At 34.2% G+C, this 21812-nt stretch overlaps 3 protein-coding genes across 3 annotated transcripts; 1 reads left to right on the top strand and 2 right to left on the bottom strand.

The window, feature by feature from the left end:
* The first annotated feature begins 3303 nt into the window (after positions 1–3303).
* LOC11441927 (B3 domain-containing protein Os04g0386900) lies at positions 3304–6127 on the top strand. The gene is made up of 5 exons (XM_024781650.2): positions 3304–3469; positions 4037–4102; positions 4583–4740; positions 5165–5444; positions 5837–6127. The coding sequence occupies exons 3-5, from the start codon at positions 4651–4653 to the stop codon at positions 5986–5988; spliced, it is 522 nt and encodes a 173-aa protein (XP_024637418.1). The 5' UTR covers positions 3304–3469; positions 4037–4102; positions 4583–4650; the 3' UTR covers positions 5989–6127.
* A 697-nt stretch (positions 6128–6824) lies between these two features.
* On the bottom strand, positions 6825–11917 carry LOC11441386 (DNA-damage-repair/toleration protein DRT111, chloroplastic). The gene is made up of 2 exons (XM_003607784.4): positions 10868–11917; positions 6825–7404 (listed from the first exon to the last, which is right to left on the bottom strand). The coding sequence occupies exons 1-2, from the start codon at positions 11741–11743 to the stop codon at positions 7108–7110; spliced, it is 1173 nt and encodes a 390-aa protein (XP_003607832.1). The 5' UTR covers positions 11744–11917; the 3' UTR covers positions 6825–7107.
* A 3248-nt stretch (positions 11918–15165) lies between these two features.
* On the bottom strand, positions 15166–19966 carry LOC11445075 (uncharacterized). The gene is made up of 7 exons (XM_024781062.2): positions 19606–19966; positions 19452–19528; positions 19239–19373; positions 17896–17950; positions 17588–17675; positions 15812–15910; positions 15166–15543 (listed from the first exon to the last, which is right to left on the bottom strand). The coding sequence occupies exons 1-7, from the start codon at positions 19917–19919 to the stop codon at positions 15436–15438; spliced, it is 876 nt and encodes a 291-aa protein (XP_024636830.1). The 5' UTR covers positions 19920–19966; the 3' UTR covers positions 15166–15435.
* Between the last annotated feature and the right edge of the window lie 1846 nt (positions 19967–21812).

Genomic DNA, 21812 nt, shown 5'->3' with positions numbered 1-21812 from the left:
TAGAGCTAACAACAAAATCCCTAGATCAGAGCCGACTCTACTCTAAGACCCGATAGTGGAGAAAACTCCCACTATCCAACAACATCAGGAACTCACCAAGCTACTACTCCTGCACAACGTCTACTCACCCATATAGGCAAGTAGGCGGTTAAAAATCACTGGAGGTGAGTATTACATCAACATAATCAATAACACAGATAAGCAGGAATAGCATAATCCAATATCGTATAATGAATCAAAAATAGATAAATTACATACATACATTATCACCACAATCCAAGTCTCATCGACATATATTCAACGAACACATCATCATCATCAATAATCATCATTCATAATTCCACCACTTCCATGAGTCTATCAATTCACATAGTTAATCATGTCGTGACACAACAATCCATCAAATACAAACATCATCATTAATCACTTACAACCACAAGTACATCAAGTAATTTCACAACTAGGACTCATGTCACCTCATGATATGATCCTGGACACAACACCTATATGCATGCAGTACCGGTCATCACCAATATTTAGGCCGTCGCCCATCATCACCAAAATCATCACCAATTGGATATATAAACATATCCGTCATCACCAAATATGTATGCATGGACATATGACTCAATAATAATGCATATGTCCACACAACAACTCATCATATCATCACCAATATTTATTTGCATTTATGCAATCAAACCAATAATTCATCACCACATACATAATCAACAATACATATCATATTAACAATGATATGGATTCACCAATATCATCTCATCATTACAATATTTCTCATATATCAAATAAGAGAACATACAACACCTCATGTTAATATCATATCCAACATATCATAATTCATCCATGCATCTCCATTTTCAAAGTAAAACCAATTAAAGTTCAAAGGAACCAATCTCATCCATTTCTAGAAATTCAATAATCATTAAACAACATTAATCCCATTTCATTTCTTAAGAGAAATCACATTCCGGAAAAATCGACATTCTAAGTAATTTTCCGAATTAAGTCTCAATTTCACAAACCAAGTCTCAAATACTCTAAAACCTTTAATTGAACTTATAATAAACAGAATTTGAAGTTAGGAAACAATCCATAAGGTTTGGGTTGACATAGAAACAATTGCGGAATTTTCGTAAAGTTTTATTAAAACCTCCTTAGAGTATTTTCTTCATAACTCAAAAACAAAACATTATTTTCAAATCAAACCAAGGCCAATGGAATGCCAACTCAATTGTCTAAAACTTTCATGTTAAAATCGAAATCCAAAACAAAACGGAAACGAGTGAAAACGACGCAAAACGCGAAAACATGGGATGCTGCATTTGGGAAGCTCGCCTGGCGAGGAAGGTTGCTCGCCATGGCGAGTTAACACAGTAGCTGCTCGCCACCAGCTCGCCTGGCGAGTGAGCACAGTTTCAGAAAATTCTGTTTTACGGGAAAAATCCATTTTCACCCCAAAATCCCAATTTTTGACTTCCCATTACCCAAATTCGTTCCCAAAGTGCATCCAAACGTTTCTCAACATGAAAAGACACTCAATTTCATAAAACCACTTGAATCAAACATCATTTTAAACCAAAATCACTATTTGACCCATTTTTGCAAAACAACCAACAACATCTCAATTCTCACCAACAATCATGATATATGCACACCCAAGTCATAAATCATAAACAACAACATCAATTGAAACTTGATTCTCACCTCAATCCAACAACAACATTAATTAACCATAATTTCACAACTACCCCTTTTCATACATTATGAACATGTTATTTCATCACCAACAATTCATTTATCATTCAATTAACATACTCAAAATTATAACCAAAACAAGAGCACGAAATTCAAAGATTGGGTTCATATAAATACTTACTCAATTAAGCACTATTTCATACAATCCAAGAAAATTGCAAACAAAACAATCATGATTATGAAGAAGACTAACCCCCTTACCTTAGATAATGATTAATCCAAACTTAGGCTTCACTTTAGCTCCTAATTCTTCAATCTTCAAGTTTCCCCCTTTCTCTAACCCTTGTTCTTCCTTTCTCCCACTTTCTCTCTCTACCTCTCTCTAACTTTGTGAAATGAAAAAGAATGAATGAATTTCTCTCCAAGTTTTAGGTTTAGATATGCTCCAACTCATTTGGGTTCAATTCTAGACCCTAGTGGATTTAACCCATTCTAACATAACTCTAAAAAGTTTCTATACACTCAACGGTAAATTACTAACAACGGTAAAAATTAATTACTACACTAGTAACTTAGTAAAATAATGGTTCTCACTAAAACTAAAAATAATTCTCACCAAAATTACTATTTTACCCTTACTCGCTAAATGACCAAAATACCCTTCTAATACGGAAATCCATGAAAATGCATCCAATGATGAATAATCACACACAAACACAAATAATCACATAATAAATAATTAAAATAAATCTAGCTAAAAATCGGGTTGTTACATGTTTCATTTTAGGTGTGTTGTGTGCTTAGTGTATTATATTGCATTTTAAGTTTTTTGTAATTTTATTTGTTTTAATAATGACTATCCCTATATCTCGTCTTTATTACTTGCAAGAAGAAGAAAAAAATTAAGAACATAAATTTAAAAAAAAAATTCAAATAAATTATTAAATTAGGAAAAAAATAATATTTAACTCTTAATTATTTTAATTTAATTTCAATCAATAATTATTATTAATATATAATCACAAAAACAAAAACATAAAAGAAAATAAGAATATGAAATAAAAGTGGTGGGGTGGGGTGTTGAATTTTATTAAACAAAATCACTGTAGCAAATTGAATGAGTGTTGAATTTTTAGATGGAAGAGAGAAGATGGTGCGGAGTGTAAAAAAAGGATGTTGAATATGTAAACCATTGTACATAATCTTAGAGGTGACTTCATTAGTCCTTTGACATATTTTTATTCAAGTAGCAAAGTCGTAGCAATATATCTATGATTATCAGAAATTCACAAATCTTGATTAATCTTCTACTTTACTATATAGGACAATCTTTGTCCTTATATATATATATAGGATTTTTCTAACATGTGCAAATTTGCACATGTTAAGGATACTAAAGTAGTAAGTTTATATTGGAACTTGTGTATTTTACATTAAATATATATTCTTTTTTATAACAAGTGTGATTTTCAATAAAAAGTTGCTTCTTTTAGTATCCTTAACATGTGCAAATTTGCACATGTTAGAAAAATCCATATATATATATATATATATAGTCTAAAAAATGAAAAGAACGCTTCTCTCTGAAACCTCACCAAACACAGAAACAACACAAAAGAGACCGACCGCCGTCGACCTCCTCGCCGCCATTGTCGACCTCGCCGTCGAACGGTTTTCATCAAAGGGCCAAAGAAAGCTTCTTCCGTTTCCTTTTCTTCTTCAGTGCAAAGTTCCATTCTCCTCTTCATTCAAGGTGATTTCTTTGTCCTTTGATCAATTTAAAATCATGATTGAATGAAATTTTTTGGTTTTCTGTTTTGTTGTTGAATTGGATATGTGATTGCATGTTAAGGGATTTGTTTTTCCAGAAATTTTTTTGGTTTCAATGGTGATTAGGGTTGGATATCTCCTGAAAGTTGTTTTATTGATTTTAAGGGTTTGATTTTTTTATTAATGTTTTGTTTTGATTTCAAGAGAAAGTTGTTTTGATTTGTTGGTTTGATTTTTTCGGTTGTGTCTTTATTTTAGAAGGTGTTTTCACTTTTGATGATAACCTCTAATTTCTTTAATCAGGTTTATCAGATGTGCCATGAATTTGTAAGTTAATTTTCACTGTGGATTTAGAAACCATTGTTTCAATCTGTTTGATACATTTATGTAGGGTATTGGGTTGCATAGGTTAGTGTTGCTAAGATTCATGCTGCTTTGGACAAAGTTTGTCTTCTTGGATGTAGTGTTCCAACCTGTAAACTCTTGAACTTTATCCGCTTGAATTGTTAGTTTTTGTGTTGATGATAATTGCGACGGACTTCTGATATAGTTCCGGGTCACGCATCGTGTCATGGTGGAGAAGCACATTTGAAATGTTTGCAGCGGAAAAGCCAGCGTAAAAAACTTTTCTTTCCCTTCTCTATTCTAACATTTGTAACTTTGAGATGTGAAATTAGTTTAGAAATATATAATCATTTGAAGGGTAAAAAACCTTTTTGTGATTCTGGGTTGTTTGGTTTGTTTTGTTACCTGTTTGGTGTGATTATTTCTATCATCATAAACTGTGGTTTGGTATGTTTTTGCAATTGCGACCCTTTTTCCATGAGTTTAACAATATATCTATGATTGTCAGAAATTCACAAATCTTGATTAATAGTACATGATAATGTGAATTGAACTTGGAGATGGATCCAATTATAGGAAATTACTAAATAAGGAAACAAGTTAAACCAGTGAAAAGTGTAAGTTCTAAGTATAGAAATTAAAGTTACTACTTATTTTTCATATTGTTTCCTTCTATGATTACTCATCTTCCTCACTACATGAATTAAATTTCATCTACACCGTCTATCACTAATTTCACATTTATTTTCAGTGAGTAGCGGTCGAGTTGCTGTGGGAAATCGAGCCTCGTTTCCATCACCTTCTGTTCCTACGACAAATATGCAAACGGGTGGAATTGAACCGCTTACAGGAGAGCCATACTTTCATGTCGTCCTTTCGAAAACACATCTTAGTACCCGTTATGGAATGGTAATTTCATTCTTGATTTCACAAAAGGAAGAAAAAATATAGTATCACACTTTGAGCAGAACAATACTATCCTTTGCTTTGTTGTCTGCATCATAGAAATCTTGAGCACATTTTAGTATACAAGACATTTTCATGTTTGTGGAGGTTTATATCCCTTTCTAATTGTTGTGCCTATATATTAAAGGAATAGTAACAATTAATTATAAACAGGATAAGGTAATCAAAGAGTAACTAACTATATCTTTATCCTAATATCAAGGAAAACAGAAACATAATCTGTTATAGATGAAACTAAATTCTGTTATACTCTATTATGAAACTAAATTTTGTTATACTCTATTACATACTATCAGTAAATGAAGGTTTTGGAAAGGTACATTGCAAAATCAATTAAATCTTGTATTGTTGTATTGTTGGCATATAGGGGCCGAGCAGCAGCATATGTGAAGAACTTCCTTCTAAAGAGGTTCCGACTATTCTCAAATATCGGGGTAAGAGTTGGGGCATGACTTATAATGGGCAGAACAAAACCAAACAGTTTGATAGTGTTAGCTGGGAAAAATTTGCTGAAGATAATTATTTGAAGCTTGGAGACGCTTGTGTTTTTGAGCTCATGAAAAACAGCGAAGAGGAAATCGTCTTCAAAGTTCAAATTCTTAGAGGTGAAGAAGAGCCAATTTTGCTGTCCGAATTTCCTGGAACAGGTGAGAGGGATGCGCCATTTGTCATAGATTAGTAATCTAAATATAAAATTTAACTTTCCTTTTCTTTTTGAAACTAGCTGAAGCTAACCTTTCTTGGCTTGAAATCCACCTACCTTTGTGGGATTGTTCAAGGTTGCAAGATACTTTTGTTTTGTGAGTAGGTTAGAGCTTAGACTTTGGTGTTAGGAATAGTGAAGTTATGTACTGGTACAATGCTCTACATTTTGCTAGTTAAATGCTTGTAAACTTTAACCAATCCGAGAAACATTTTGCTTTAGAATTAATTTGGTAGTTAGTTAACTCTGAATGCAATTTTCTTGATTTACTTAGGGTTATGTTAAGAATATATTTTATTATTGAAGTGTAAAGGTGTGAACCTTTAAACTTTTCAGGAATGTTTGGACTATACTTGAATTTTGGGGAATGGAATGATGCCATGATCCATTATTTTGGTTTGACTAAAAGGGATGCAATGGAACGAATATTCATTGACCCATTTTGTAGTACCCTGTTGGAATGGAATAGGTATCCTCATTATACTTGAATAGGTACCCTGTTGGAATGGAATAGGTACCCCAACGGTTGAGGCTTAGCTTCATAAGCCTCGGTACCAGATAGGTATCCTCATTGAAGAGAAAAATGGAAGAGAGCTTATTGAGTAGAGGTCTTTCATTATCTACAAGTTCCATATCATTTTAATATTAAATTATTGAAATTTAATAATATAAAGTATTGACAAATGATTTAGTAATTTTGTTTTTTTGAAGGGATAAAACATTTATTAAGTACTATCATTAAAAATTTATAAATAGACTATGTGTAAACTTAAAATCAACTTAAGCATCCAAAATTAGAATTCTCCCCTGCTCTAAAGTTTCATTATTAGATCAATTAAGAGCATCTTTATAACAATCTGCACAAACTAATTAAACCAACATTTGTATCTATTTACATGTCCCCTTTTACACAAAGTAAAATATAATTTCATGGGCAATACATGAAATTAGAATTCTTCACTTTTGACCCTTTTCTTCTCTTGAAGCTATTCAAGACAATCTATCATCTATTACTTGTTTAGATTTTTTAGTAACATTTTTTTGGTTCTAAAAAAAAGTAACATTTTTTGGTTCCTAACTGAGGAGAGAAATGAATTTCATGAGACAACCAACATGCTTTGAGTAGCATAGCTAGTTCCATATCTTCCTTTTGAATTAAACACTTGCATTTTATTTCGATCACTGTCATACTTTCAAACATACGTGTTCGGGGCTGCAAGTATCATGGATGTATTTGTAATACACGCATAAACAAACAACTATTTAGTACAAAATTTTCAGTAAATAAACCTTAACTAGTTTAAGATCAAGTGGCAACAGCTTATTTGATGGTATCTCAAACTCCAAGTGATCATAATATTATGGAACGTTCAAGTTCAACAATGTACAGTGGCGACATTAGTGCAAGTAAGGAGTTTTCAGTGTGGACATCACAATAATTTCCTAAGCAACAACCCTTAGTCACTGTTACAAACACATTTAGACCAAGATTGGAGCTTAACTAAATGCTCAACTATCATGTAATTAAAAATATTAAACTCCAATTTCAAGTCTTCAGCGTAATCACTGAGAACAACTTGATTAAAAATCATAGACGTTCTGTTCTTCTAGGTGAAGCCAGGAATTTCTCCTGGCATTGGAGCTAACTCATTCTTGCTAAACTTGTCCTCGTCGTAAAATGTGGCACGCACTGTTCTACCTCCAAAGTATCGACCATCAAGGTCAACAAGCGCTTTAGTTGTTTCTTCAGATCTCTCAAACTGCACAAAGATTCTTACAGCTTCGTCGGTGGGAAAATTTGGCTCTGTTATCTCAAATATCAGAACTCGGGTTACTGTTCCATACTTGGCACATTCTGATCCTACCTCATCTTCCAGCTCATCATCTACCTCGCCAGGTCCCACCTTCAAAACAAAGCAACAATAAGTCATGTTCAAATAAAATAAATTAAACATCATTTAAGGATGAACTAATACAATCACTGTTGATATTTTAATGACAAAAGATTAACAATAAGGGCTCAAAGCATGCAGAGTCGCAGAGCACATGTGTACTAAATCAAGTTCATCGGGAATTCTGGAGAACAACCTAAAGTTCCAGTATACAGGCACAGGCTTTTTACGATATATGATCTATCTCTGCTCAATGTAGTGGAAATCACAGTTATTGCATCAACTTCAGTTCAAAAACCAAGAAGTCAAAATTGACTAGAAGAGAAAGAAAGATTAACGTATCATTGAACATTCCAATTTTCAGGATTGGAGAGCTCTTTACAGAGGGCCGTGTCACAAGACTTCTGTTTTAGGTTTTTGTGAGGAGAGGGAGTGGAGGATTGTATTCTTTCTTTCTTTCTTTCTTAGGAAAGACTGCTCATTCCCCCTCCTCTTTCTAAGAAAATTTCTTTTGTTGATCAAAATGTCAAACAAAGGCAACTTCAGATAAACAATTAAATCTGATCTATTGCTTTGGAAATTGCGATCAACCTCAGCATTAATAATATGCAAATGAGGGAAAAAAAACAGTGCACACATCTATGTTCCACCCCAGTGCCTAAACAGTTTAAAATAGACACAAGGTATTAAGCGTTTCAGCAAATATTTATCAACAATTAATTACAATGCAGGCACAAAGTCAAAAGGAACTTTACCCCATAAATTCCCTGAAGAATGAAAAAGAATTTCGGAACTACAAAAAAGGAACTGAAAAAATTTCAATTCCTTCAAAATATTATGAAAGGAAACTCAACTCCCAGGCCCGCTCTCAATGAAAATAAGCTCATTTGGCTTTGCTAAGTACAATATCGACTCCGTAGCATCATGAAGTGATATAATCAGTTTGAAAAGAGCGAACAGCCCCAAGAAAGAAAATATACCATGGATATTCAACTTAAAGAACTGTAATTCTTAAAAGGCATTACCCAAACTTGACTGCACTCTGAACTAATCCTAATCCAAAATTCAATAGTAAGCAATAAAGCTACAATCTATCCAGGGACAGCATATCAAAAAACCCAATCTGCTAATGAATCCTAGCCTAGCTCCCGATTTACAACAACACCATATTAATAATTATAAACATCATCCCCTCATACTGTATTAACATCATACCATTCTAAGAACAGGACATTGAAAAACAGTTGCTCATCCACAGAGGGAGGAAAAGTGATCAACCAAGATACATCCAAGTCACATAATCAGAAAATAAACCATGCTACATACACCAGACCAATGGCATTACTGATTATCCAACACTTGAAAAGACAATGAGAGAGAGAGATCTGTATCACTGCCAATTTCAACGACAATAAAAAGAATGGAACGTGTACCATAGATGCATGCTTGTTTGTTATGAAAATGGTTTTACTTGCAAGCACACCCTTCCTTCTAAACTAAACCATAAAATTATGTGTCTGTGTATATGGTATATAAATACGAATTTTTATAATTTCTGACCACGTCAATATTTGTGCTGTTTCCTATAAGTGGCCAATTCTTTAAATTTATTGAGATGACATCCTCAATCATGTAACGAAAGGAAAAAAAAATCAATATGCACCTTCTGAAGAGAAGAATGGACAGCAGAGGCAAAGGCCTCATTCTCGGGGGAGATGCATATGGACGTGACAAAGATGGAAAGGGTAGCTGACAATGAAATGTTACAAAGCAATTATGTTGGCCATGAAGGTTGGGCTTTGTACTTGTTTTTGTGGTGGGATTTATTTTCTCAGAAATTAGAATCCCTCATATGGGCAGAATTCAGAGAAGCACTAATTAGGAGGTTTCCCTCCTCCATGATGCAGAATCCCTGTGAATTACTCTTGGGCTTGAAACAAGTGATTTTTGTGGAGGAGTAAGAGAGTATGCTGGTCCCTTAGAGGTGCAGACACAAACCACCAAAATTTTCTTGAAAGGACTAAAAGATGAGATTAGAGTAGAGTTGAAGTTACACCCAGCAAAGTATTTGGTAGAAATTACGGACTATGTCCAGATATTTGTGGGAAGAATAAGGTACCCAACAAAGCCTCTTGCACATGTAACGAGTCAGGCCCTTTAAAAATTGGTTGGAGATTTATACGATTAGTTTTCCACTAATGGGGTACCTGACAAAGGTAAGGAATGTATTGACAGCAACTGAGGAATTTCGTACATCAGTTATCCCTCATCGAAGAGGAACATGAGTCTGGGAATAAAGAATTCACACTCACACCAGCTAGTTATTATGGAAAGAATCCAATGGAGATTTTCAGACGCATAATTACAGAAGTCAAGAAGGGGTTACTTTAGTGATGAGAAATATTGTAAGCCTGTGTTTGCAAGAATGAAATTCCACGTGATATTGATGGAGGAATATCCGAGGGAAGGATAAGGTGAGAGATTGCTGCATAACAATGGATGAAGGAGTACTCTCCTGAAGTTAGCTTGAGGAGAAGGGAAAATTTCAGGGTGGAGTATTGTCAGGACACACAGTGAGCTGGTTTGCTAGTCAGCATGGATAGAGTTGGTTAGAATTCCAACAGGATTGGCAGGGATAGGCCACAAAGAGAAGGGAGAGAAGATTTGGGGTTTTATGTTTTGATGGAGATTGGTTTTAGAAGGAAAGATTTCAGGGTCTCCAAATCGTGAAAGGAACAACTGAGTACTGCCTGTACTCATTTTTTTCTCCAACCTTTTCTTTCAACATTTCTATATTCTCTGGACCAGTATTTATCATGGACATTTACTTATATCCTTGACATTTGTACTACAACTTTCTTTCAGATATTTTCATTCTTAATCATATCTTGTCTTCTATGTCTGTTCATCTATTCTCATATTTACAACAACTATTTTCTACTCTTGTTCACACTTCATTTCCTAACATTTGTTCATAGAACATCACTGATCTAATAACAGTCAAGCTAATTTCTCCAGAAAGATATTCCACATGAGATTACTGTGTTCTTTCTGGAAAATCTGATATCGTAGACACTAAAAGCAAACAACAGCTTCCAAATTAAGTGTAGAAGCCAAGTTGAGCAATGGGAGCTGTGACTTAACCCCTGTGTGATTAAGAACGCCAAGTCATATATAATCGATATCACTACATCCGGTGATCACCAAGTCAAAACATCCGAAGGCCACATCATATGCCAAATATTCATTAGCCTGTGCTATTTTAAAATTAAAACTAAACAGCACACAGAACAAAAATGTATAGCATAACAAACAACAAAATCTGTACTATTCTTAAAAACACCCATCAAAACAATGCAGCTGAAATATAAAACATGATCATGTGATTCATAAAGTTCATGAAACCTCTCGGCGTCGTTAACAAGCACATAAACACCGAAAACAAACAAGCATTTAACATTAAAAATGTGCATACCATGTTTCTAAGTAGCAGTACTCTGGTAGGTACACCATTGATGTTAACACTCTTAACTTTCTTATCAGACTTACTGTCACTGGCATTAACAATAACCCCAGCCCGTCTATCGGTTTTCTTCGCCATCAACGGAGTTGTAATCCCTTGCTCCTGTTTCCCAAGCCCTTGCCCTTGCTTCCACCCCATCTTTGCCATCATCCTCTGAGCAGCAGTCATCTGCCCACCAGCACCAACTCCCAACCCAACGGTCTCCGACTTCCCAATACTAAATCCATCCACACTCCCAGGAGGCGATGGCGACCTCGGCACACCCCTTCCACCACTGCCGCCACCTCCTCCACTCATCCCCACACGCCTTCTCCACGCTTCCTCACCGGAAATATTCAATCTGGAATCTCCCTGATCTCTCTCCCTATCTCTATCTCTCTCCCTTTCTCTTTCTCTCTCCCTCTCCCTCTCTTTCTCCCTCTCCTCCTCTTCCTCCCTTCGTCTCTCCAGCTCCCTCATCATCTCCGCTTCTCTAGCCTTCCTTTTCTTCTCCCTTCGATACTCTTCATAATCATTCGGCCTCGCCGGATCATACTCCTCCATCACCGTCGACTGTACTCCTACAAGAGCCGGTTGAACGACGACATCGTCAAGTGGCGAAGCAAGAATCGGCTGTGGTGCAGGAGAGAGAATAGTTTTGGTGGAATTGACGATTTTAGGTTTGTTTTGGGATCGAAGAAGGGTATGGGGAGGTGTGTAAAGAGAAGAGGAAGGTTTACGGAGAGTAGCGGGGGCCATTTTGGTGCTGGATGACCAGACATTGGTGGTTGGTTTATCTTCTTCGGCGGAAGAAGGAGGAGGTAGGTCTCCGTATAACCCACCCAACATTTCGAAGCTCCGACGCAAACACAGAAACGTTGACGGTGTTTTGGATTAGGGATTTGATTTAATACGACGGAGTGAAACGCAGAGACACTATTTCCTACCGCTATCGGTACCTACTGATTTTCTCGACGGCTCGATTTCCCTTCTTCGTCGAGGAGAGGTTTATGATTCTTTATTTTTTCACACTAGGTTTATATTTTAATTATCTTTTTTCTTCATAAAAAAATCAATAATTTTTTATAAGAAAAATAATAACTATCTACCACAAAAAAAAAAAAATAACTTTTTTGTAATATGAAAAATTGAATAGCCTTTTAAGAAAAAAATTGAATAGCTTTATTTTGTTTTTATCGGCATATTGTTCTTCCTTTTAAGATGTTTTGATGAGCATATTGTTAAGGATGTCGCCGTTCTTCAATGTCTAATAAGGGACGAACTGATGTGTTGCTTCAGATGTTTTTGGATGGTGGTTTTTCTCCACACGTCGGAAGAAGGGTCTTATTTGTATTTGCTTTGTGACTCGAAAGAGTGTTTAACTTGTTGTACTTTGGAAGGAGGGTGGGGTTTAATATGGGAAATGATACTTGTTTCCCACCATGGGAAAGTATTTTTTGACCATCAGATTAAGGAGGAGTACCGATTTTATCATGGTCTATCCACACTATATTTTTTCTCTCTTTCATCATTTTCTTCAACCTCCATCAGACTCTACCGTGAACCCCCCACCACCACTGACTTTCAACCTCCATAAGTTAAGATTTTAGATCTGAAATAATTAGCAACACACCACTTCCGACCTTCAACCTTCAACATTGAAGGGGATAATTAGCAACATCATATTCACATATGAAATTTTACAATATTTCCCACCCTCCCTGTCCTCCTTTAAACACACACACCACTTCCGACGCCATCTTTTCGTCTCTTCCTCTCTCCCTTCCGTCCGACGAATCCAACCTCTCTGTCGCAAACGATGTTGCTTTAATCACAGGGCAACACATCTGTAACAAACGTCGTCGGAACCGTTGTCTGGAAAGAAGATACTCATCGGTCTCTCCTTTAATTAACACACTCAAAACAAGAATTAGCATCAACTGTATAACTTTTAACTAATTATCCCCTTTCTCTTTGAAGCCCAAGAAATCAATTCACGCAAACATCAGACAAACACTTTCAGAAAATTTCCTTGTTATACGATTTTAGATCTTTTTATTATTCTTTGAAATAATTAGTTAAAATCAGGTCCTATTTTCCTTTATTATTATGACTATGATTTTCTATTTGTCACCATGAGATTTCTACCAAGTTTGTTTAGTGGTGACTGTGTTGGGGGTAGAGAAGTGGAGAGGAGAACAGTGATGGAGGTTGAAGAAAATGGTGAAAGAGAAAGAGAAAAAATATAGTGTGGATAGACCATGATAAAATTGGTATTCCTCTTTAATCTAATTGTCAAAAAATATTTTTCCATGGTGGGAAACAAGTATCCTTTCCCATACTAAATCCCACCCTAAGGGATGATGGTACGTGGATATGCTCCGTGTTGACGGTTGGTCCATTCACTACAGTCTAGACCTCTAAGGAGGCTGTTTTGATCCATTGGTGTTGTTAATTTTCATATAACACGTTTGGGTAGATCTACATTTTATGGATAAACTGGTTAGGTTGATGTTCCCAGTTTTTTTTTATATATTTTTCTCCTTTTTTTTTTAATAATATTTATAAGTATTTGACAAAAGATTAGAGTTGGGTACCAATATAGTTGGAGTCACTCTTCTTGAAGTCATTTGCTCTGGCCTTATAAAAAAGAGTAAATTACACTCACCTCTCCTCAAAGATACTTGAATTACACTCCACTCCCCTCTTATGTTAAAATATACACTTCCCTCCTTTGAAAAGTAAAAGTTATACTCCCCTCCCTTATAAAATACTTGAATTACAATCCTCTCCCTTGATAATTAAATATGCACTACACTTTAATCTATTTTAACATAAATAAATATTTTTATGATAGATATTAATTTTAAACCACCATTTTAAAAAAATTAATTCATTTCTTTATAATTTAAATGTCAATGATAATTAAATTTAAATATTTTGCTATTGATTTTATAATTTAGAGTATAAAATTAAATTTTAAATAACCATGTTTTATTGTCTTTAGTAATTTTTCACATATTTTAATTTTATTTTGGGTTGTTTCATGTTTTATAGTAGGGATTAAAACTACACGTTGATGAAATTGTGGATAAAAAATAGCGAAAAATATGTATTCTATTTTTATTATATTAAAATAGACCCGCAATACTATTTTTTCCGAAGTGTGTTAGATTATTATTATTTTGCTAGATTATTAGAAATAAAAAAAAATATTGAGGGAGTAAAGTGTAGATTTTAACATAAGAGGGGAGGGGAGTTTAATTCAAGCTTCTTAGGGGAGGGGAATGAAATTTTTTCTAATATGTTTTAAATAAGAGGGGAGGAGAATGTATATTTTAACATAAGAGGGGAGGAGGTGTAATTTAAGCATCTTTGAAGGGAGAGGAGTGTAATTTACTCTATAAAAAAAAATATATTGTTATTCATAAAAAACAACTTATCATACCTTTTGATTATTATTAGCATCAAGACAAGCATTAATTTAACATGCATATCTTTTTGCTTTTATTAACAATAAACAATAAAATGGTAGATAATCAAGTGAAGTGATGGGTAATATTGAAAGAAAAATCTTATACCGAAATACAATATTTCTTTATACGTTTTTTTTTTACTGTGTTCAATATTGGAAGATAACACTTTTTGCATTTTTTATTTAAAAACAATTAAAATGCCAAGGATGAACACTTGTTTTCATAAATATCATTAAATATATTGTGTTTGTGAATTGTTAATTTTTTAATTATATGAATAAAATAAAATAATACTTTAACGTTGGCTTGAGATCTTAAAGTTTAAAGTATGGTTCGCTTGAAGAGAATCTTTTCTATGATCAGACTCTATCATATCCTGCATGAATAGACTCCGTATTATCCAATAATATAAGTTAAGTAATCTGATATAATTCGGATTATGTCTTCTGTATTTCACTTAACTTAATAGTATGAAAATGCAGTCATTTCCTATGCATTGACTCAATTTATGATACTATCGGAGTGAAACAAGTAGATCTAAAGAAAAACGGGGGTTGTGTTCTATTAGTAACAAGTAAATCCTTTCGATGTAAAAAATCCGAAATTCATTTTTGAAGGGAGAACAGTCGAAAGGTTTCTCCTGTCAAAGGTTTCATATTCAACCGAATGTCAATTTCGGGGAGCCGGTTTAACTTTTTTTTTTTTTAAAGTAAATTAATAGTATATCTTCGTCGTTATTTGGTCAAAAAAAATTATACATATTAATTACAAAAATTTGATATGCGATTGTTGATATATAGTTGGATAGACCTTGAATTTTGAAAACAATGCTCATATTCACTACTTGTGCATACCGTAATAAACTTGTGGGAAATCATCTAAAGACTAAAGTTTATCAACCACTTTCAAACATAACTCCTACTTATGATCTTGCCAGTTGCACCAACCTATAGTAATGGTTCAACATATCTCTAACTTATCAGACCAGCATAGGTGATATTCCTCAAATCCACGTCAATATTCTCAACAATCTAAAGCAATAAGCATACAGATAATGTAGATCAACTAAACCCTATTATTTGATGCCTCCAGATCTCGGTAAAATGTGCGTAGACAGCCGTTAATGATACGAGGGGCTGCTCCATCACAGAACCGTTTAGCCAGATCCACCGCCTTCAAAATAAACATAGCACATGATTTAAGTTTTTTATTGCTTATGAAATGGTGCTCGTGTGAAAGTGTGTGAATGTATAAGCAATATGCAAGTATCATGACTCAGTCCCTTACTAGCTATAATTTGTGTTATTGGTAATACACATTATTCAAAGTTCATTCCAATGGTAGAAAAAATTGACATTGTCATATGTTGAAAACAATAGTTCCCCTAACACCCACAAAAATAAAAATAAAAAGTCAATGATTACAGAAAATTAAGATGTACCTCGTTAATGACAATTTGGTGTCTGGTGTCTAGCACGGCTATTTCAGACATTGCCAAGTGAAGAATAGAAAGCTCTAAAATCTTCCCTGCTGGTTCTTCCTGGAATGCATCAACAAACAATATGCAAACTATGGCCATTAACAAACAAAGTCGTCTAATAATTAAAATTATAAAGTGTGAGTGGAGGAGGGTGTGTGTGTGATAGGGATAAAACAGAAATAAATAGTTACAAGCAGTGGGGGAGCTTGGTTTGATTATTTAGAAATGGCCAAATAATTAACAAATGTATATAAACATTTCACTATCATTACGTAAAATTTGGTGTAGCAGTGGTTACTTTGTTATTTTGTAACCTTGACATTTGTATAAACATTTTACTTTTGATGCCTTATGTATGCATATCCAATAATAAAAACAAAAATTGGGGTGGCCTTGGCCACCACACACCATAACGATACTCCAACCTTGGTTACAAGTCATACTCGAACTTTAGTTGGAATTCTCTATGACTTGGAAGTAGATGCAAACAAGTATCATCAAAAGATTATTAAACCAGTAAAAATACAAAGCTGTCAACTATATCACGTAGACTGTGATGCTAATATACTAGATGAACGATAAGACAATTTGAGAAACTATCAACCTAAAAATGGTAGTGTACTGTACTACGCAGTATGCAAGGGTTTCTAAATTCAATGTAAATAATGCAAGTGCAACTGTATAGGCATTTATCACTTATCAGTAATGAGTAAATAGATTAACTAAGTCATCAGTTGAAAGTGATCGCAGTCTTGGGTTTTGAAAAAATACAGTATCATGACTTGCACTCGGCCAGCTGAATTTAACTGCATTTAAGTGTAAATACATCTCGTATTTATAATAACAGAATAAGAATGAAACTATTCGGTACGATCCTAAATTTCCAATGTTCTATTAACTCATCGTTTGTTAAAATTGTTATACCCAACAATAACTGTTTAATGATCCCAATAAATCCAACAAAACACTCAATACCATTACTATTTCCAACATGATCAACACCAACTGATCAGTAATTAAGGTTTCTGATTTGTTAGTTGTAACTTAGGAGTTAGGAATTATATCCTATTTTGGATTATCTCATTCCAGTATAGAATAGAGTTACCTTAATAAGGTGTTTCCCTGTTTGCTACTAAGAATAATAATGAGGTACTAAGGATAGGGTTATGTTAGGTACTAAGAATAATAATGAGGTACTAAGAATTCCTTTTTTTCAGAGAGCATATAAAACCAAAGTCAAAGGAGTACCCTAGGATCACTGTTCTACGTCAGTAATGGGAGAAAAACCTTTTTGTCACCTAGTGGGAAAAAGACTTCTATTGTTCAAGATAATGTGGAAGGAAAAAGACATAATAGGAAGTCATACCTCTCAGACCTTGTAAATTTAGGTTGAACAGTTTTAACATGATACATTTATTCTTCTTTGCCCTACTCTAGACAAATTATGTCTTTGTAAACTTGAACTTTGAAATTCTAATTATGGCATTGTTTCAAAGGATGATAAAGATAGCAGGGGTTAAATAATGGTGAGATGCCACATTGACTAAAAATATGGCCAAAGTAGTCATTATAAAGCTTGGACAATGCTCGCCTCCTGACCTAACTCAGAATTTTGAGTAGGGTCTAGCCAAAATTCTATGAAATAAGATGAAGCATTTACTATATCTATTGCTTCATTTTGTTCGGGATGCAGGGGGGGTAATAAATTGTGTGCAAAAGCTATTTCATTTCGTGTACCTGCCAATTTGGTGGGATAACTTTGTTAATAACAGGGACATGACTGTCCCATCTATCCCTGACGGCAACCAATAGTTTCCTAGTGAACCTGCAGATATGACACAGTGCTAGATTATTAGATTCCATTGGAATAAGGATCAACATTTCTAACATTTAATGATCAACATTTGTCATTAAAAAAACAAAACCAAAAAACAAACTCATACACACCAGAGCACTCAATCGTGCAGTGTTTGATGACAAATGACAAGCTTTAGCTACAAGTATAAGTCTGATGCATGCATTATATGTAAAGGGTCTACATTTACCTCAAAATCAATCTGCTATATACCAGCTTTGGGGGAGCTGCAAGGACTTCTTCTTCTGGCATGCAACAGAATATAACGAGTCACAAAAGGAAATTATAAACTGTGAACATAATAAATATATTATAACCAAGTCAAAACTTTTCCTGGGCATACAAGTGACAACGCAAAGACTTCTGTCATATGAAATTATGTGACATAACATAATAAGGAAGGCTACACAAAGGTATACCTAAGATATAATACCATAATCAATTAATCATACATTTTTAACCAGTAGCAGATGATTCCTGTATTAAAGTCTGTATAAATTAATCTGTCATAGATATACAGGCCATAAAATGAAAACAGAACAATTTTAAAGAGAGAAACATTACAATGCTTGAGAGGCCATATGGATGTACCCCTCCTTAGAACTACTACTTTAGGGCCAACTTACAACATCAAATTGCTAAATCTCCAAACTGCTGCAGTGAGAACCAATATAAAACTCACTATAAATTTTTGTTCTCATGGATACCAAGGTAAAAAGTTTGATGTTGTCTCATGGCTACCAAGGTAAAAAGTTTGATGTTGCATTCCTATGCAAGGTTTTAAATGAAGACCAGATCACGTAATGCAGCCGTAATATCAGGCTGCCACTCAAGGAGTTCAATTTATATGTAGTGTACTGTTTTTTTTTTTGACACATCAGTTTAACATGTTTTAATTGAATTAAAATGAAAACAAGCCTATAAAACCCTAATTGGTTAAAATCCCTCGCGCAGTTCATCGTCATCCTAGTTCTCACGTCCCAGCAAATGTCCCTAACTAGTGATTAATGAGACGTTACACATAACTATTAAGCATGTGATAAATGGAAAATAAAATCATATTGTAATTAGGGAAGGTTAAGCTCACAACTAAGTTATATGTTTTTCTTTTAAAGTATTTCAAGCTGGTGTGGCAAAAAGATAATATCGGATAGTGATTGGATAACAGTGTAAAACGGTTTACATCAGGCTGCAATTGGCACACTTCAGACCGCATTAGCCGCAACACAACTTCAGTTTCATACCACACTCCTAGTCCTAAGTCTTATTCATTTGGACATGCTACAACTTAAAAGCTAGAATTATCATGAATAGTCCATAAATTTTTCTACTCAAGCTTAATTTCAAGCCTTAATCTATTAGCAAATGAATCACCATATATAAAGAAATGACCGACTTTCATTTCCAAAGACCAATTAAATTCAAATTTGAGCAGCAAATCAAATTAACTAATCATATATATTGGTCAAAATATGAAATGTACAACTTTAAAACACAATTAGTTTAGAAGCTATTGTTATTATATATCATTACCAATTGCAGACTCAAGTTGAATGTTCCTTAGAAGTTCATTAGCATCTTCATCTGTTTCAACGATAACAGGTGGCCCTCCGAAACTCATGTGGTTATACTCCAACAGTTTCTCCTTGTTAAATTCATAACCAACCTCTATAACAAACAAACACATTCACTTCAATCTTCACCACAATACCAACAACAACCAAAACCAAAACAGTTAACAATTACCTCTACGCTCATTCATCCGTTTCTCAAATAACCGAACCGGGTCCAATCCCTCCAAACACGAAGCATAAATTATAGACCTGCAAAATAGAAAACCGTTAACGTAATTCCAAATACTCAAATTCAGTAGACAATTGTAATTCTGTAATGTACTTACAGAGCAAGTTCTCTAGCGGCTCTAGGACTACAAAACCGGCCGGTTTTATCGAGTTTAGGCAGAGAAATTGAAGAGGTGTCTGTTATTTCTGAGACAGAAGTTTCGTCTTTGTCGAGTGCTAAAGTGGAACCACGGAGAGAGCATTTAAGAGATAACGGTGATGAAGTAACTGTGTTAATTTTGGGTTTGGGAAGGAATTTGGGGAAGTGAGAGTAACGGTGGTTGTTTAGTAGTGAAGAGGGGAAGCAAAAGCGGTGGTTGAGTTTGGAAGAAGAAGTTGAAGGTGAAGAGAGGGGAAGTAAGGCTCCCTCCATTGTTGTAGTGTGGAGTAGATAGATAACGGTGATAATAATTGGATTGAAAATGCGTTTTTAGCTTTTATTTATATTTTGAAAAACTATTACAAACGGAAAAATAAAAGAGTATTATTTTTCCTACCTATAGGATTCGCGCACTGCGTTTTTTCCAAGAATGTATTTAGGTTTTCGAATTTCATAATCCGGAATCATGTTTACTATTTCGAATTTTATAATCTGGACAATTCTTATGTATAACCAGCCATCAGAATCTCTCACATTTCAGCAGTTTTGATTTTAAAAACAACAAAAAAATTAAGTAAAAAATGGTAAAAATCTGTCAAATAAAATCATAAAAATATAAAAATACCACCAAAAAATTCTAAAAATCAAATAAAACTAGTGCAAATTTTTTCAAATTTTTCTGAGAATATGAATAATTAAAAAAAAAAATGAAAAATGAATCTAAACAATGAAATTTTTTATTTTGAGGGGCGAAATCCCATAAGAAGTCTCTTCTAAGGGAGTCATGGTCCTTGAATTTTTTCTGATTTTCTGGGGAAGTTTCAGAGCAATCCGATCAAGTAGCCCGAAAACTCGATTTTTGACTAAGAACAGGTAACAATGACCCAAAACAAAAGGATAAGAGTTAGGAAGATTAATATTGTCTTTAAAATGGTTATACATGTTACAAATATGTTTACGATATGTGCTGGTACAGTTTGGATTATATAATCCGAACTATTTTACCTTAAAAAAATGTGTTTAGGGGTTTCCGGATTATGTAATCCGGAAACATCATGTAACGCGCGCTATTTTTTGAAGTTTCCGGATTACAAAATCCAGAAAAATCCTTAACTCCATTTTTCACCCTATAACAAAGGAAAACACCATTCCGGATTATGAAATCCGGAAACCTCAAGGGTATTTTTGAAAAAAACACAGGACGCGCGAAAATCCTATAGGATGGGAGAAGTAATACTCAAAATAAAAATAAATTGTTAGTTTTATTTTAGATAGTGTATGTAAATTAAAAAAAAATGTAGTGTTAAATGAAGTCGGCGAGAAGTAATTGTAAAATAAAATGTAATTTTATATTATCCATTTTATCATCAACTAGTTAATTAATTAATTGTGTCACATCATCCATTTTACGATACAATAATAATAATTAATTATGTCACATCATCCATTTTATTAATGATAACCAGTGATATAACATATGGATATTTGTTTACACTTAAAAATAATAACTCTGTTAGTTAGATTTGACAAATAAGCGATGCTATAGCAGTCGAGTGATGAAGCAAATTCTTTCTCAAGCTCACTAACTCAAAATATGGAATGTCAAAGGCTTGAAACCGAGTCACCAACATAATGAGACTAAATAATGACACATTACCCACGACCTATGCTTGGAGTGCCAATAATTGTTATGAGGAGTCTAGAAGTCCTAGCTCAACTGGCAAATGTCGAAATTGCAAGGCCAGACATCATGACCCGGGTTCGAACCCGGGACCTCACAGTTGTGCGTGAATTAGTGGTTTATCACTTCATTTAAGATAAAAAAAAAAAAAAAAAAAAAATTGGTATGAGGAATGAGGGAATAAATATGATTTGTGGTAGAACTACGCATAGAAGGACTTTGTCAACAAGTAATGCTAAAGAGAGAAAATTGAACCAAAACGTAGCGGCGTCAAAATCCCACTACTACCAAGGGAGTAAACACGTAATAGGGGTTACACACAACAGTATGTAGGCCACGTTGTTTGCCAAATAGGCAATAATCACACTATGGTCATTTATGCATTTTTTGGTGTAGCTCAAAATTCAAAACAACTGTACCTAACGCTCTACAAAGTTCCTCCCTCAAAGTTAATCACTTAAAACAAATGAAATGACGATTAAGAA

Source organism: Medicago truncatula, chromosome 4 (genome assembly GCF_003473485.1).
Source record: "Medicago truncatula cultivar Jemalong A17 chromosome 4, MtrunA17r5.0-ANR, whole genome shotgun sequence".
In the NCBI taxonomy this organism is placed as follows: domain Eukaryota; kingdom Viridiplantae; phylum Streptophyta; class Magnoliopsida; order Fabales; family Fabaceae; genus Medicago; species Medicago truncatula.
Note: the sequence above shows the minus strand (reverse complement) of the source record. Positions and strands in the feature narration are given on the sequence as shown.

Coding starts and splice junctions, on each gene's coding strand:
- LOC11441927 (XM_024781650.2), top strand. CDS start 4,651: ATGCAAACGGGTGGAATTGAACCGCTTACAGGAGAGCCATACTTTCAT. Junction 4,741..5,164: donor TTAGTACCCGTTATGGAATG/GTAATTTCATTC, acceptor GTTGGCATATAG/GGGCCGAGCAGCAGCATATG. Junction 5,445..5,836: donor GTCCGAATTTCCTGGAACAG/GTGAGAGGGATG, acceptor TAAACTTTTCAG/GAATGTTTGGACTATACTTG.
- LOC11441386 (XM_003607784.4), bottom strand. CDS start 11,743: ATGTTGGGTGGGTTATACGGAGACCTACCTCCTCCTTCTTCCGCCGAA. Junction 7,405..10,867: donor TACTGCTACTTAGAAACATG/GTATGCACATTT, acceptor TTTGTTTTGAAG/GTGGGACCTGGCGAGGTAGA.
- LOC11445075 (XM_024781062.2), bottom strand. CDS start 19,919: ATGGAGGGAGCCTTACTTCCCCTCTCTTCACCTTCAACTTCTTCTTCC. Junction 17,951..19,238: donor TCAACTTGAGTCTGCAATTG/GTAATGATATAT, acceptor GTTGCATGCCAG/AAGAAGAAGTCCTTGCAGCT. Junction 15,911..17,587: donor TTATCCCACCAAATTGGCAG/GTACACGAAATG, acceptor GATGCATTCCAG/GAAGAACCAGCAGGGAAGAT.